This window comes from Falco biarmicus, chromosome 7 (genome assembly GCF_023638135.1).
Source record: "Falco biarmicus isolate bFalBia1 chromosome 7, bFalBia1.pri, whole genome shotgun sequence".
Taxonomy (NCBI): domain Eukaryota; kingdom Metazoa; phylum Chordata; class Aves; order Falconiformes; family Falconidae; genus Falco; species Falco biarmicus.
The window spans coordinates 67,702,126-67,718,321 of NC_079294.1; the positions used below are offsets into that span (position 1 = coordinate 67,702,126).

Here is a 16,196-nt window from a genome sequence, read left to right on the forward strand (position 1 = left end):
GTTAGGTTTCACACAACTTATTCTGCTCATTGATTAAAGAAATGTTTGCCTGGACCGATATCTCACAGTACATCACACAGCAAACAAGGGAGCCTGAAAAGGAAATAGCTATCCTTTTATCTTCTTAATAAAGTGAAAATTAAGAAAGTGCCAAAGAGGTGAATTCTGTAGGTGTTAGTGAGCTCCTGTTCAGTCCTTAGCACCATTAAAGAAACTCTGCATGTCATCTGGGAGATGAAGGTCAGGAATCGCTTTAAAGTCACAAAATATCACAAATAACTGGTCTGAAAATATGCAGCTGATTGAGGCCTGATTACTTAACTGTTGTGAATTGGAAGACCAAAAAAAGAAAAACTGGGTTGCTGCAAAAACATGTCCAGTATTGGGATTCTTGAACATATATAAATTCAGTTCTATGTTGTTTATTGTTCTCTTCCTGGTTTAAAGCACTGTGCTCTGGGGTACTATGCCCATACCCCACTCCCACCCAGAGCTCTCCAAGTTCTGTGTTAATGAACTGAGTTCTGATCTAGCAAGTGGCCATATGCAGGCACAGGCTGATAATTTGCATGTTAAATGGAGACTGAGACCTGCCAATCCAGCTCCCAATGATTCTCAGGGTTGTTGTTTGATATTTATTATTATGAAAAGCAAAGCTTGGAAACACTGAAAAAAGCACACAGCCAGAAAGCTTAACATGAGGCTTCTGGCATTGTTTCAACTGGTGACTTCTGAAAACAATCTTGTGCCATGGCTCATCACATATAAATATCTAAGGATTTGATCCTGCACACCATTACTTGTCCGACAGGCTCTTACTCCACTGGGATAAGACAGTACCAATACCTGCAATTAGCAGAGCTAGTTGCATGATCAAGGGCTCCTTGGATTGAAAAAAGTTTGCCGGATCATGAACTAAGAGAGATGTTAAGCACTGCCAGCTGCAGGGAGTGGCATTAGCAGTAGCACGCTGGAGATACTGATAACAACAGAAAAAATGATTCACAGACTGGCTTGAAAATTTTCCTTACAGCATTACCACACCGGGTGCCTTAGAACTGCGCCACCAAGATTTGATGGTATACACATGCCCTGGCTAGACTTTCAACACGAAGATGTTCTTTATCATCCATGCACATGTCCCCAGTGCATAATGGGATAAATGCAGACAAGGGCTCTGAGAGCCCCAGCCTCACCCAGAGGTTGGATTAGTGCATCGCTAAGGAGAAATACAATCCCAAGTAATTTCCTCCACCTCTGATAACTTCATCTGGATGCTACAGGTAATGGACTGTATTTGTGAAGCTGTGATCTGTACAGTCACCAAACTCAGAGGATTATTAAATCAGCTAAAAGTCATTATAAACACACTTACAGTGCAGTTTCAACTTGGTTTTATAAATCTCTGAAGTTAATACAGTAAGGAATACTGCAGAGCCAAAATTCCCCTTTCTGAAGATTAATCACACAATTATAATGTCCCTTCCTAGAAAATCTTAACCAAGTCTGGCAAAAGTACAGTTTGAAATGGGGCTTCTAGTAATACATGATCATAGCTTTATTTATAAAGAGGCATGGTCCCTGCTGTAGAGCTTAATAAAAAACACATTAAAATACAGTAAAAATATAATACAAGCTTAATCCTTTAATAACCAAGTAAATAAATCTGAAAAAAAGAAATGCAAAAAGAGACAAGGAACATTTGTATTAGTAAAATCAAGAAAAACAATTATATTAATACAGTCTTCCCTACTCCCTTTGCAATCAAGCATATCCTTAGATTACTTAAACAGTAAATGCTTTGTGTGTGCATTTATGTAATACATCTACAGTACTCTGCAATTAAAAAGTCAGACAATAAATTGTAAATAAATAAATGCATTTCATATTTACACAGATATATATGATCATTTATAGCTTCGAGAGTCTCAGTGTGAGCTCCCAGAAATGAAATTCAGACACAAATGTAGAAAAATGTGTATCTTTTCCTCCTGACTGCAGCATTAAAAATACAATTTTCTCATTGAGAATGGGCTATTTATAAACAGAGACAATTAAACAGCATTATTTCTTGTCTTGTTTGGCAAAGTTTGGGAAGAATGACATTGACTCCTTTCTCTTGAAAGGTAGCTCAATTAGAATGCCATGGCTGTTCTTTGCAGCAGCAAAGTCCTTCCTTTAGTAATGAATAATGAGGGATGTCTTCCCGCTCCTAACGAAGGCAATGAGTCATTGTGAAGCCGACTGTTGTAACGAAATGTAAAGGGGGAAAAGGAAACCTTCTAGAAGACACTGATACCCATTACAGCAGTTATTTATTTATAAATTTTCAGAAGACAACCAAGAAGGTGCCACAATCAATTTTTATTACTTTATATTACTCTAAGTTAATTCTCATGGAAGACTTATTTTTGGAGGCTCCTACACACAGTGAATTGCAAATGTAAATGAGAAGTTAAAATTGCATCTGGACATGCATGTTGTATGGAATTGTGCTAAAAAAAGCACCTTAATTTTACAATTCCCTAACTTGACAGCATATGAAGGGGGAGTCCATCCCTCCCAGCTACTTTACAATCAGAGTCAGTGAAGCAGTAAGCTTCTTTAATGTAAAACTTCAATATTTACTTAGGAACTTGCTGATGAACATTTCTGATAAGCAATTAGTTTTCAATTTCCAGAAATATAAAAAAATGCTGAAGTTGACACATCTCTGTATTATCTCATGTTACAACCACAGATTCCTAATTTATGAACAAAATCCTTGTTTCACAAGCATGATGTAGAAATTAGAAGTACAACTATCAGAAGTCCTTGAAGCTGCAGGAAGAGTTCTATACATAAACTCTATTGCCTAGCTACCAGGAAATTATCTTACTGCCTGAGGCTGTGGTTCACCATTGCAGATACCAGTATAAAATTACACTTCCAAGACCTTAAACAATGTTCTGAGGGTGAATTGTAAATGAAATTCACATAACTTACATAAATTTACAGTTACCCACTGTACGTGGGCAAAGGACATTTGCACTCTCATGCAGTAAGCCAGAGCCAAGGTAAGAGCAGGGTCCACTGTGGCTTTTAATTCAGCTTGTAAAACTGCAGCCACAAAACCTCCATGTCCCAGCATGGATCTGGGGTACTGGATTTCTGCAAACACTGTCTGATCTCTAGTAGGTTTTCCACTGCTGTCCTTTGGACTGCTCTGTCCATGAAATTTAGCTGACAGTCCCAGGAGTGGCTTCACTCCCCCTTCCCCACCCCATCCTCCTTTGCACACACAGTGGGTCAGAAAAACAGTACTTAGGGCCCAAATTGCTGTTGTGTATGCTGTGAAAAACACAACCTGGAACAAACTTGACCCACCAGAGCAGTCATGACTGCACTTTTTTAAGGGATAACTACATGGGAGAGCTGTTCCAAGCTCCTTTTCCTTAAGGGTCCTTCCAGGGTAGTTTAGTACCAAGTGGCAAAACAGCTGCTGTCTGGGAGATCGGGACTATCTGGTGTATCTCCAGCCCACACTTCCTGAGGGTGAAGCAGTTGGGTTGTGCAGGGGTCTCCCAGTGCAGAGCTGAGGGTGGTACTTTGGTAAAGCAAAGCGGTAGGCACAGAAGTAGAGGGAAGAGTGTCTGGCAAGAGCACTGGCTGATGGAAACTTGGCAGTGCACATACGTTTTATAACAGACATCACATGTTGTAGTCCAGTTCTGCTGCACTGTACCTAGAGAGGTGTGTGTCTGGTGACTTGATGTGATACAACCTTGTCTCTGGCTTACAAGGAGCAGCGTTAATTTTTACCAGATGAAGTTAGCTCTTTGTATTAAAGTTTATGAATCGAGCTGTGAAGGATTCAACCAACATCCACACAAGTGTCACGAAAAGAAGCAAGAAAAAGAAAAAAACAACCCGAGCCATACAGCTGGGATGTAAGGCATCTATTGAAGAGCTACTTCATATACTGTTTCCACTAATAATCTCCAATGGCTTCAATGAAAGTTTGTCAAAGTAATGCAGATTTAGTACTGCCTGTAACTATATCACGCTGAAGGACTTTTGAGTGTGAAATTCCTGAAAGCCAAACGTAAGTAGAACTCTCTTTTTTCCCTCTCCAGCTTACTTGTGCAATTGCACTTGTGCTTAGGGATTGCACCTCTAGCTCTTAATAAAGCCTGCCATTGTTTTTTTGCTTTGTCTCTAGGTAAGCTGGAAACTAATATTCCAAACACAACAGAAGACCAAAAATGGATGGAATAAATGAGAGCCAGTGGCCTATTTTTGACCACTGCTATCCCCTTGACAGTAGCCTCTGCAGCAGGGCCTGCATGCTGCCCAGCATCTAATTATTTTTCTAGTGACGTAAGAATTCGATAAATTATAGGATGTAGCTCCCCTCCCCCCATGTACTTTAATTTTATATCTACCAGTGTACAACTGTAATTATTTCTCTGAATAGGATCTTCAGCTTTTTATTTTTTTATTTTAATAGTCACAATCTAAAGACAGATGCAACATCAATTAGCAATGACAGGAATTATTTCAGCAGACATTTGAATCCAACACAAACATTGTGCTCTCCTCCACCTGTCTTTCAACATGACAAGAAGTCATAATAATCTCTTATTTCTGGCATTTGAATAGCTTTGGAAAGAACTGCTTTTTATGCATAAATAGGCATTGGATTTATGCAGGCAATACAGTGGAAACCTGAAGTTTGGTGAGTCACGCTTGGCTTTGATCTGGAATGCCTGGTGGCTTTTGTCTGGGGCACTAGTTATTCATAATGGTGGTTTGTCTACCTGTTGACACACAGTGTGCAGCGACAAAAACACAACAGTAGCAATACTGCTTCAAATAGCAGAAAATAGCCTGATGATTATAGCTGCAAGGCTATTTTAGATAAGTAATTGTGGAAAGTGGGCCAGCAAGCACTTGATTGTACTGAAAAGAGGTATGGGAATTTATCACTGAATGTGATCTCTAGAACGGTTGGCTCCTTTGCACGATACCATCCCTCTGGTCTCCATCACGCAGAACTATCCCACCTGCAGCAATCCCTTTGGCAGCTGTAGCACATCTCCCACCAAACTGTCAGCCCTGGAGGGGTTTCTAGGCATGTGGTTTTCACACCAGGGTCAGAGCCAGAGTCCACTGAAGTCATCTGGAAGCCTTGCCTTGGCCTCCTAACTCATACATTTATTTCCAATAAAGATTTCTGTAATCTCATGCTCACAGTTTTTTTTTAACTTTATTCTCTTCTCTTTCCCCAGTACTTGTATTGCTGTTACACTTCCATTTTCCCTATAAATCCTGTTCAAATCAGCTTTGTATTGAGATCAGATCAGCGTGCTTTCCTAAGTAGTGAATATTTTGCTGCTTCAGTCCATAAAAGGTAAAACAAAATTCAATAAGAACATAAGAAAAAACTGTCCGATTAAGTCTGGATCAGCTGTTCAGCTGATGACAGCATATGAACAAGAGTTCATAAGGAATACTTGATGCTTTTCTATCACTTTTTGCATCTTCATATTTATTCCTACCTGAGGCAAACCCTGAAGTATTTGACTCAGATTCAGTAAGAAACACCACAGCACAATTCGTGACAGCTCAGCATTTAAGGATGCTGAAGAACAAGAAAATCTGCTTGGGGAGGGCAGCAGATAGAAGAAAACATAAAGGGATCTCTCATAAAATTAAATGGAAACATTAAGAATTGATAGCTGCTCATCCAGTCTGCAAATAAGCTATTTTTGTTTTTATATAGTGAAGCTATTCGGCAGAGATAACAGCAGCCACATTCACATTATCTATGAACTTTTGTGGTGTTCTCAAAATGCTTTTCTAACTGTGAATTTTTTTCAAATTGATGCAGCGGAGCCCTTTCTTACCTTGCTAAGCACTGTTCACCGGTGGGCTTCAGAGGGGTGAGTCCTGTGTGTAACGGCCCATCAGTCTAAATGAAAGTCCTATGATCTGGTCCTAAATAATGAAGAATAAGGCTTTCTCTGCAGCCAGTGAAAATTCTAAATTGTCTCTCCTCTCATCATTGCATGGCCGATTTATGCACCCATTAGTGTAAGTGTTTTTCTGAAAGTAATATACTTAGAGCCTAATGCACCTCTGTGGAGCACTAATCGTACCCCTATTTTTAATTATCTAGAGAAAACTCCAGATATGAATCATCCAACTCAGGGAATTTATGCAATAAAAGCTTTTGAGACAAGAGGCCTACCTCACAAGAAATTGAGTAAGTCAAAATGTTTGCTAAAATTAAGGATCATCTGGTTCCCTTTGGTACAGGTTATTCTCCGGGGTGCACTACTGCTGGAAGAAACATCGCCACTAGCAGAAAGGGCAGACCTTGAAGAAAACAGTACTAAAAGGGGTCCAGTCCTATGCAGTCCTCCTTCACCTTTTGGACGTTTCCTTCTAGTATTTCTCAAACTCTGGATGTGGTTTCAAGACAGGAAGGAAGAGAAGCCTGAGAGATCCAAGCAGACCATCAGCAGGTAAGGGAGGAACTTGCAAGTGGGAAAAAAATGTACCTTCCTGACTCAAATGTTCAAGCCCCCAAGCTAAGCCATGAGCTAAGAACGCAGCTTAGCAAGAGCTGTTGTACAACTGATTGTGTGCAAGCATTTCTGTTTAATAACATTGACTGTAATTCAGCCTTTTCTCCTTTGTGTAGAATGGGAAGGAAGATGTTTACATTTGTCACTGCAAACACTTTCACCAATAACATATATATACAACATTTTAGCTTGCTGGCTGTTTATTGAATGATCTTTCCTTTTTCTTCTTTCAGTACCAGCATGCCAGCATCCACTATTATTTAGTCTGCTGAAATGTTCACAAATAATTTTTCACCGCTTCTTGCCCACATTTATTTATAGGTGAATGCATTGTACACACAGCCAAGCTTATATATAGAATGCCTCCATATTAAAATGGAAAATGGTTGAATATCTCTAGCATCAAGTTCATTTTTTTAGAACCCATTAAATTAGCATAATCCAGGATGCCATCCAAGCTCTATCTTTTCACATAAATTTAAAGCTGTCCTTTAATAAGTGAAAATAAACCCCAAAATAAATACAAAGATAAATGAGCCCATATCTCTTCCGTGTTTGTAAGACTAATACTGCAATCATTTGCACGCATGCTTAAGTTTAGCAGTAGGCTTGCTGCAGATTCTAATTATAGTCTAAGGGTCTGATCCAACTCCCACTGAATAAGTGGCAAAAATCCAATTGCTTTCAGGAAAGGTGAAATATATACTAAATCTGGTGCAGGACAAACACAACTAAACCTCACTTGGATGAGAATCTGGAGCCCCCTAGATATCTGTCGAGGAATGCACAGGCATAATTAATGTCAGGACATCAATGGAGTATTTGATATAACTTCATAATTCATATTTTTGAAAATTAGCCCTATATCAGCAGGAACCATACTTAAAGGTTCCTGTCAAAGAGAGAATTTTTAAGCACAGCCTGACATTAAAATCTTATCAACTCACTTGAAATTAAGTCAATGAAAAATTAAAGCTAATTTCTAATAAGCTTATGTTACATTCATAGACTAAAGGGCACTTGTCGAATCCAGAGAGTAAGCATATCTTTTCATATGGAAAAGATTTTCAGAACTGAAAGGCAGAGGCCAGAGGAAGAGACTAAAATGTACCATTTTAGACTGACTCTAAACATTCCTAGGTTTTCTGTCTCTTTAAAGCTAATGTAAGGATACAGAGTAATCACAGAAATAAATTATTAATTTAAAAATCTGGGATAAGACTGCCAAAAGTGATAAATTCAAAATATGGTTTCGATAATGGGATTAGACGTCTAGAAAATGCATGTTTAATAGGATCTTACTATTGCTCCATTCTGATATTATAGGCTTTGTACTACAAACCAAGAGAGTACGTAACAGTCTAATGTGAAAAAAAAAAAAAAAAAAAAAAGCAAGCCAACCCACGACATTGTGAATTCAAAAATACTGTGGATCTCTTCAGCTAAAAACTTGTAGGTGCGTAAAATGAGTCCTAGATTTTTTCTGGTTTTAAAGATGCATGGAAAAGGCAGCTACCAATTAAATCAGTATGCTCTTGGAGTTGATCTGTTAATGACAATATAATTATTTTGGCTACCTAGTACAGCTGAGGACAGGATCTGGCCCTAAGATTATAAACTGGAAATTGCTGCAATGGCAGAAAACTCATATTAATACAAACAAAATGCATTTTACGGAAAACAAGATGGAAAGGCAGTTTTTTTCTTCAAAGATCCACCGCTCTCTTGCAAAGAACTCAGAAAAACTGAAGTTAAAAATACCTTAGAGTTCACCGTCAAAGTGGTCACTGTTTCTTTAAAATTCAAAAAGGCTTCCCTTGAGTAACAGACTTATCAGTTTTACTGAATTAATGTGTCCACAGGAGGGAAGAAACATGTTTCTGTGTTTGAGTGACAGTGCAGATGTCACTCGCAGCCTGCAAATTCTCACAAACATGAAGTCTCATTCCTCAAAGCTCACCTTATCTGTGACCAGCTGACGTCTCCTGACCCCATTAACTCGCCTATACAGTCACACGTGGAAATCCCTACAACTCGAGACTACCACAACTACTGTACAATATTTCTGACATGATAAGAGACAATTAGGTTTATGTTGCTGGCAACGTATGAATGTTATTGAGGCTGTAAAGGACAGTGAAATATATATTTTGCTTTCCCATATGTAATGGCAAAGAGGGAGGCTGCTCTTACAAGACATGAATGATGCCTGAAGGTGAAAAGTACCAATGCAGTACCAAGATGTTTCTTCCTTACCAGCATATATAATTTTCATACTTGTATTTGCCGTCCTGATTAATGAAGGAAAATCTGTGAGGAGTTCTTTTATAATTAACTATGGGATGCATACTTCTAAATTTTCCATCTTACAGTACCATCCTATTTTCCCCACACATTTTGGGGATGTTAAAATCTACTGAATAAACTTCAGCTTTGGATATTCAGAAAAGCTAAAGTAAACTAGTTCAGTGGATAATTGAGATAGCATCACGACTGCAGCATTCTATAAAAACCAGAGCGTGATACAAAAAAAAAAAAAAAAAAAGACAGACAGAACCAAGATTCGGATAAGACAGCATTTCAGATTAAAGGAATTCAGATAAACAGGATTTTAACTGACCTTAACGTTTGCAGGAATGGAATATATCCCCCTGCAGATCGCTTCCTATTTAATCCCACTGTAATATCTGAAAGGTTAACAAAATACACACTGCCACAATTAACTTGAAGCACATTGACTCGTTACAGGGAGGAAATGAGCTTGCTGTGAATATCAGCCAGGCCTGTGGCTTTCCTTTCTGTAATCTGTTTGCGAGCGGGATGTCTGACTGTGAAAACGGACAGACTCAGGTCTTAGAGACAGGATGAGCAATGGCTGCATCTGGCTTCCCAGAGAGTCCTGCTAACCTGGCTCAGGTCAAGCACGAAGGGAGCACCTCCAGAAATTAGAGGACAGGCCAGCAGCTATGACCAATTTAATTACGGAGGGTTGTACTGAGTGAACCAGCTAAAGGCTGGTATCCGTGAGGAAGCCGTTTCTGGTATGAAACTTGCTGCCAGCAGCCACCTTGAGGAAAGAGGACCAACGTTGTGGGGTTTGCAGTTCAGCTTGCAAAATCCATATGGCTTAGCTGGAGCTGTAATTTCCAGTCACACAGCATTACAGCTAACAGAGGGACACTGCCTCCCCATGTTCTCCCTAGATTCTAATCCATCCGACAAGTTTATCAGGGCAGCTGGTCCTTTTCTGTCCAGTTTCAGATTATTCACTGAGAGGCCTAACTGATATTTATGTTCTTAGCACTGTCATGGAGCATCCAGGAAAGGAGGCTGCATCTAGGTGAGATGAGACTGATGCCTGCATCTGCGGGGCCTGTTTGCTTGCAAAGGACTTCCAGGAAATGCTCCATCACACACAGCTTTTCTGTACTTCCATTCTCTCTGCGGATTCAGTGTGTGCAAGATTCCTAATTAACCAAATTCAATTAGCACTGAAGGACTCATTTTTCAAGCATTTTCATTTTAACCTGAATGTACACAAAATAACACCTCTTCCACAAATAACTAGTATGTTGGGAGCTTTAAGGTATCTGTGTGCACACATATAGACAGGCATAGAGCTGCAAAGCACAGAAGCAATGTGTATCTAAAGTTCATTGCAGATCTGGAGTAAGAGAGACCCTATTAATCTTTAGAAGACAATCAGTCTAATCAGTCAAGCCTTGATCCTGCTGGAGGCTATGCTTTTCCTTTTTAACCTAGCAATAGATATGAACATGTCTTCTTTTGATTTCAAGGGTACTATTTATATATATGAGGTTACGTATATGCAGTACTGGTGCGAGCTGGAGTAGTCCATCCAGTGTGAGGCTGAGCCCTTACCGTTACTGAATCTGACACTTCCTTCATGTGGAAGAAAATTCAGCTCTGCATTGTGTCAGCAGGTCACAGATCCGATTTCAGCCCACATTTGAGCAAGTTTCACTTTGCTTGTATCCCATGAGATCCTTTTGCCAATGTGATTTTGTTCTTTCATGTACAAATGTTATGCTTGCCATGCGCTCTACAATGCCATTTGTGATACAATGAGCCTGTGTACCTGGTTAGGTAATTTTCAGCAATAACGACAGGGTGCAATCATCTTTAGATCTGATCTAACCTCAACCACTGGCTGTAACACACATGCAATTCCCCACTGAACTTAATGGAAACTGTGTATGCATGTCTCTAAGCAGCTTGTTGCCAGTGTGCTTATTTATGCATACAGCTGGTTTGCACAGCTTTGTGATCTCCTGGTTGATATGTGGGAATCTCTTCATCATCTTCCCATCTGCCAGGTACACTCAGCTCCTGAAAATTACCTTCCCCCAGCTGGTACACTCAGAAAGGCATCGTCCTGAATAATAGTCTTGATGGGTGGCAGTCATAACATAATAAAAGGACGGTAGACTGCTATTAACTTACATTGTATGCTACTCCTTACATGCCTTTTTTTCTTCTTTTCCCAGTCTTCCTCCACGCTCCTACCATCTATCAGTCTCTGAAGGTTTCTATCAGTAACATCTTGAAAACCACTTTAAAGAAAATGGGTTCAATCTTCCTCTTGATCTTTACATAAAACACTGACATCAAGAGGGAGTCCCACGTGTGGGATGAACATACAGAATATGCTGTTTCAGATGAAGTTTTGTGGCTATTAGGATCAGAAAGCCACGTGAATTCTCTGTCTGGCGTGAGTGGGCAGGAAAACCTTCAGATGTTTTGTGATCCTGAACTTTTCTGATCTTTTTGCAGGCCATGCCTAATTAGTACCAAATTCAGAAAGCAAAAATTTAAGCCTGAATTATTTATCACGTATTTATAAAATGCACTGCAATACACGTCACAGCCCAGTTCACAACAGCTACAGATAAGATTAATCTTTCACTGATGCCATACTCCTTAATATGAAAATATAATTATCTAGCTGAAGAATTTCTTAAATTACATACTTTCAAACTAGCATGAACAGAATTTATCCTTGTGTCTGATGCTAAGCCAAGTTGAAAAAACACTGGATGCAGAATTGACAAAACATGTGTTGGCTCTGCTTATAAACATTTCCAGTGCACACCTTGCATGGCCCTGTCAACATCTCAGCTCCGACCTGCTCTCAAATACTAACATAGTATTTTCCTCCCTGAAATGTGGTCCTGAAGAAGGAAGTTCCAGAAATGCAGGGGCACACTGGAGTATAGAGTGGTTAGTTCGCAGTAAGTCCCCTGCAAGTTAATAGACATCTATCTTGCCCAATACGGAAATCAAAAAAAGAAGGATGTCCCAGAAATTATTCTTATCTTTACTTGGAGTAATTTGTAACCGCATTTGAAGTACATTTACACATGTGCATGGGAGCAAGTATAAAGTATTTGTTGCAAATGCCTTTAAGAAAAAGCCACGCCTTTAGTCTGCATTGTCTGCAAAGTACATCTTCTGAAGTTCCCTCTGGAATGCTACATCCAGAAAGATGTGTAATAAACTTCTAAAGTAAGAGTGTATAAATCTATCCCTTTAATTTACTGTACTTTTACAAACCATTTTCTCCCTTGAAGAAACTCACAATGACTACAGGAAAGCCTACTGTTTCTCTGATGATCATCAATAATGCACTGTAGAGTTTTAAAGCCTGATAGATGTATATATTGATGGTAAAGAGGCTCAAAGAAAGATGAATGCAGTCCAGCGAGTGAAGAATGCAAGCTGGAGGGGGACACATTAGTGAGCTTATAAAATGGATTTTCCTGTGGAAAAATGCCCCTTTCAGGGATGCATGCCCAGTATCTTTGAAAAGTAGCCTTGTTATAAGCAGCACGTAGAACTTCCCATTTTTTAATTTTATTAAATTCTGAAGAGATTTTTTCCATTGTACATTCTAGGTATAATTTCACTGCTGCCTCATGCTTCTGGAAACTGAGCTGCTGTGGTGACGTTCTCTCCATCAGAAATAGAAAGCATGCATTGGTTTAAGGCATAAATGAAGGTGTAGGTGACAGCAACTCAAATGTCGGCTGGTTGATCAGCCTGCCTTGCTCCATACATTCTTCCAACTTGTACTTGTTTGAAAAACAATTAAATTTTCCAAATGAATTGCTGTTAATATAAATGCATTTTAATTGTCTGTGCCACTGGTGGTTCTGCAGTTATGGGCAAGAATATAAGTTTATTTCCCTCCAGGGCCTCTACAATGAGCTCAGGAAGATTAACCAGTATTTTAGGCAGCAAAGTGTGAAATACTGGTTGGGTCAATAACTTGCTCCCCGCTGCTGTTATGTGAGCTGTCAAAAGCTGGCAAAGAGACGTATCAGTATGGAGTCAAGTGCAGGTCTGATTGTACTGGGATCTCCAGCTTGGACTCTGTGACTTCACTGAATATTCCTTCCTGCTTCTGTGTAATCACGAAAACTCTTTGTCAAGCCAGCATCAATCTGCTCTCCTTAACTACCCTTCTGTGTGGCAAGAAGCATGGCAAAATGGGAAAAGCATAAAGACAATGCTTTGTGACAAAACTGGATTTTGTACAATGGAGCAGCTGTAATGACTTTTAGCATTCAGAAAACATCTCTCCGCATCCCCAGGTGTGATGGTCCCAGGATTCACCGTACCACAACCACACCCCTGTGGAAAGGGCTATTCAAGGAGAAAAACTCTGCAGGATTTCCAGATGATCTGCATCCCTCCTGTGGTTTCTTTTTACAGAAGGCTAACATCTGGCTCCAGATTTGGAGCCATCTTCAACTAATCTGAATACAAATTTAATGAATGCCAATTATTGTCACTATCGTGAGTGATTTAAATATGGGTAAGTTCAGCTGATCTTGTCCAAATCTATTATTTAAGTTTGCAGTCACAAGTCCAATGCTATCACTGATGCAACAGCAAAGCAGAACAACACACCAAAAGTGCCCCAAACCCCAAAAACCAAAATCCCCAAGGTTTACTAAAGTAAGTGCTAATTTTACCTGTCCAGCCTGCAAGACAGCAGCAGTAACCGGTGACAGGATCACACCCATCTGCGTGGCTACAGTCACAACGCTCACTGCAATTAAGACCATATGTTCCATCCTTCCAAAAACATAAATAAAAAAGTCTCTCAGTAATCAGGTTTTTGTTCTAAAACGTGCAAAATCATCTATCATGTCCCTCTTAATGCTGAGTTGCATTTTTTAAATTAACATACAGAGACAACAAAAACAACTCAGTGCCTAACATTTCTATATAAAACCAAATGAGGAATCACTTTAAAAAATGATGTTCAAGAAAATGCAGATAACACGGCAATAGCTCTGATAAAATACAATGCAAAGTATAATACATCTACTTGACTGCTAGAACCCCAATCTGTTATTTACACATGATTTCCTTCAGATATCCCTAGACATAATGAGATAGTGACCTACTGTACATTTAGAAGAGCTACATGGACTACAGTTTTAAAGGGGATGCAAGAGCATCCCAGCTGTACTTACAGGACATGGCTGATCACAGTAGTCCCCTTGCCACCCAGGTGAGCAGAGACAAAAGCCATCAGCTGGCCTGCAGGCTGCTCCGTTTGTGCAGTAACATGTCTGGTTACAGTTAAGACCCCAGCTTCCACTTGAACATGGAATAGAGCAATCCACTCCTTGCCACCCTAAAGAAACATACGAGAGAAACAGCATTTGGGATGTTTTCATGAAAAAAAAAAAAGTAAAGACAGTGAGAAAGGCACCTTATAAACTGCAGCTCTTTGATTCTAGGACCGGTTTCCTGCTGATCTTGGTCTAAGTTAAGACTATCTTGGGGTCAAAGACTGACCCTTTAATTATGACCTCCCAATCTACTAGCATCTATACATACAGAAGGGCAATACAGGTATCACTGTGTCAGCTGTTTACCAGATTAAGATGTCTGATGCCTCTCTGGGAGCTGCTCAGGCAGCAGGAGGGTGCAGTACTGTCTGGCAGGCTGGAGGCCTGCTGATCAGCGAGGATGCGAGAAACTTGCCATTTGATGCTGCCTGTTTCTTACCTCATATTTTTGAGAATACCCTTTAATATAAAGAAGCTATTACACCTAAAAAAAGACCAAGGCCATCATTTCTAACCATTAAGGCTCAAATCTTAACTACCAGCTGCACAATGGCTTTCATTACACTGCAGCTGTACGTAATGGAGTTGAGCAGTAACTCATGGTTTATACACCCTCATTAAATGGGGTTCTACAGTGATCCATTAATTCATGTTTGAAATGCCAGATTTTATCATTATTTGCCTCACTTCTGTTTTAGGACTTATGTATGCCATACAGGCATAGCTCATGTTGGTATTCTGGGGGAAGGCACCACTACACCGGGAACATAAGAGACACTGGGCTACGGAACAGTACAAGATTTCTCAGGTGATTACTAGATACATAGGTTACGCTCACTACTGAGAACAGAAGGCAATTGTGGACATATGTGTGGGAAGAAAAGATGTTAGTCCTGCAAAGAGACTCCGGAGCAGGCAAGACTTCTAATTTCCCCAGATAAAAGACCACCACATCCTGCAATCCCGTACCAGCTCAGGAGGCAGAGGATACCTGCACATGGCTGGGCTGTCACAGTGTCAGGGTACAGGGAGAAGGGGACCTGAGGATGGCAGCAAGGGCAGACAGCCAGGGCCTGCCCAACAGCAGGGTTGGCAGCTGGGATGGGTTAGGAGCCCCGGTCACCAGGAAAGCCTGTGGGAATGAGAGCATTCCGAGGTCGAGACAGGCGGCCAGACTGCAGGTCAGGGTCAGGTCTGGCGAGGATAACCATGGCTGGGCACAGCCCAGCGCAGTGGGCTGAAGAAAAGACAGGCAGGAGGCTGCCTCAGCTCCCTTGCCCAGTTGTGCCACCCTGGGCATGGAGGGGAGAACAGGGGCTTCAGTCCCAGAGAAATGAGGCAGCAAAGTGATAGAGAAAAGACACCAACGGTCTGGGGATTGCTTTGTGTCCTGGTTTCAGCTGGGATGGACTTAATTGTCTTCTTAGGAGTTAGTACGGTGCTGTGTTTTAGCTTTGATGTGAGACTTCTTCAGTTCCTCAGGCCTTGTTAGTAAAAAGGCACGAAGAATTGTGAGGGGACACAGCCAGGCCAGCTGACCTGAACTAACCAAAGGGGTACTCCATACCATGGGATGTCATGCTCGGTACGTATACCGGGGGGCCTGGCTGGGGCGGGCAGGTTGCTGCTCGGGGACTGGCTGGGCATCGGTCAGTGGGTGATGAGCAGTTGCATTGTGCACCACATGTTTCTTTCTTTCTTTCCCTCTGGATTTTATTCTTTCCCTTCCCCTTTTCATTATAGCTGTTATTGTCATCATTGTTATTATTGTTCTTTCATTTTTATTCTATTTCAATTATTAAATTGCTCTTACCTCAACCCTCGAGTTTTACATTCCTGTCCAACTCTCCTCCCCATCCCTCTAGGTGAGGCGGAGTGAGCAAGTGGCTGCGTGCTACTTAATTACCAGCCAGGGTTAACCCATGACACTTTGCCTTTCCTCTGGAGAGGAGCTGTGGCTCTGCCAGCACTCTTCGTTCTGTGACCTGTTCTTGCAGCAGAGCAGTTAAGTCTGGCC

General features: G+C 40.6%; 1 protein-coding gene across 3 annotated transcripts in view; it reads right to left on the bottom strand.

Moving 5' to 3' along the window:
- MEGF11 (multiple EGF like domains 11) overlaps nucleotides 1-16,196 on the bottom strand; it is a 288,710-nt gene that overhangs the window by 49,073 nt on the left and 223,441 nt on the right. For all 3 annotated transcript variants that reach the window (XM_056345811.1, XM_056345810.1, XM_056345809.1), the window contains exons 13-14: nucleotides 14,078-14,241; nucleotides 13,571-13,673 (exon numbers count right to left, since the gene is read on the bottom strand). In XM_056345811.1, coding sequence (XP_056201786.1) covers nucleotides 13,571-13,673; nucleotides 14,078-14,241 — 267 coding nt within the window. The remainder of the gene's footprint in view (nucleotides 1-13,570; nucleotides 13,674-14,077; nucleotides 14,242-16,196) is intronic.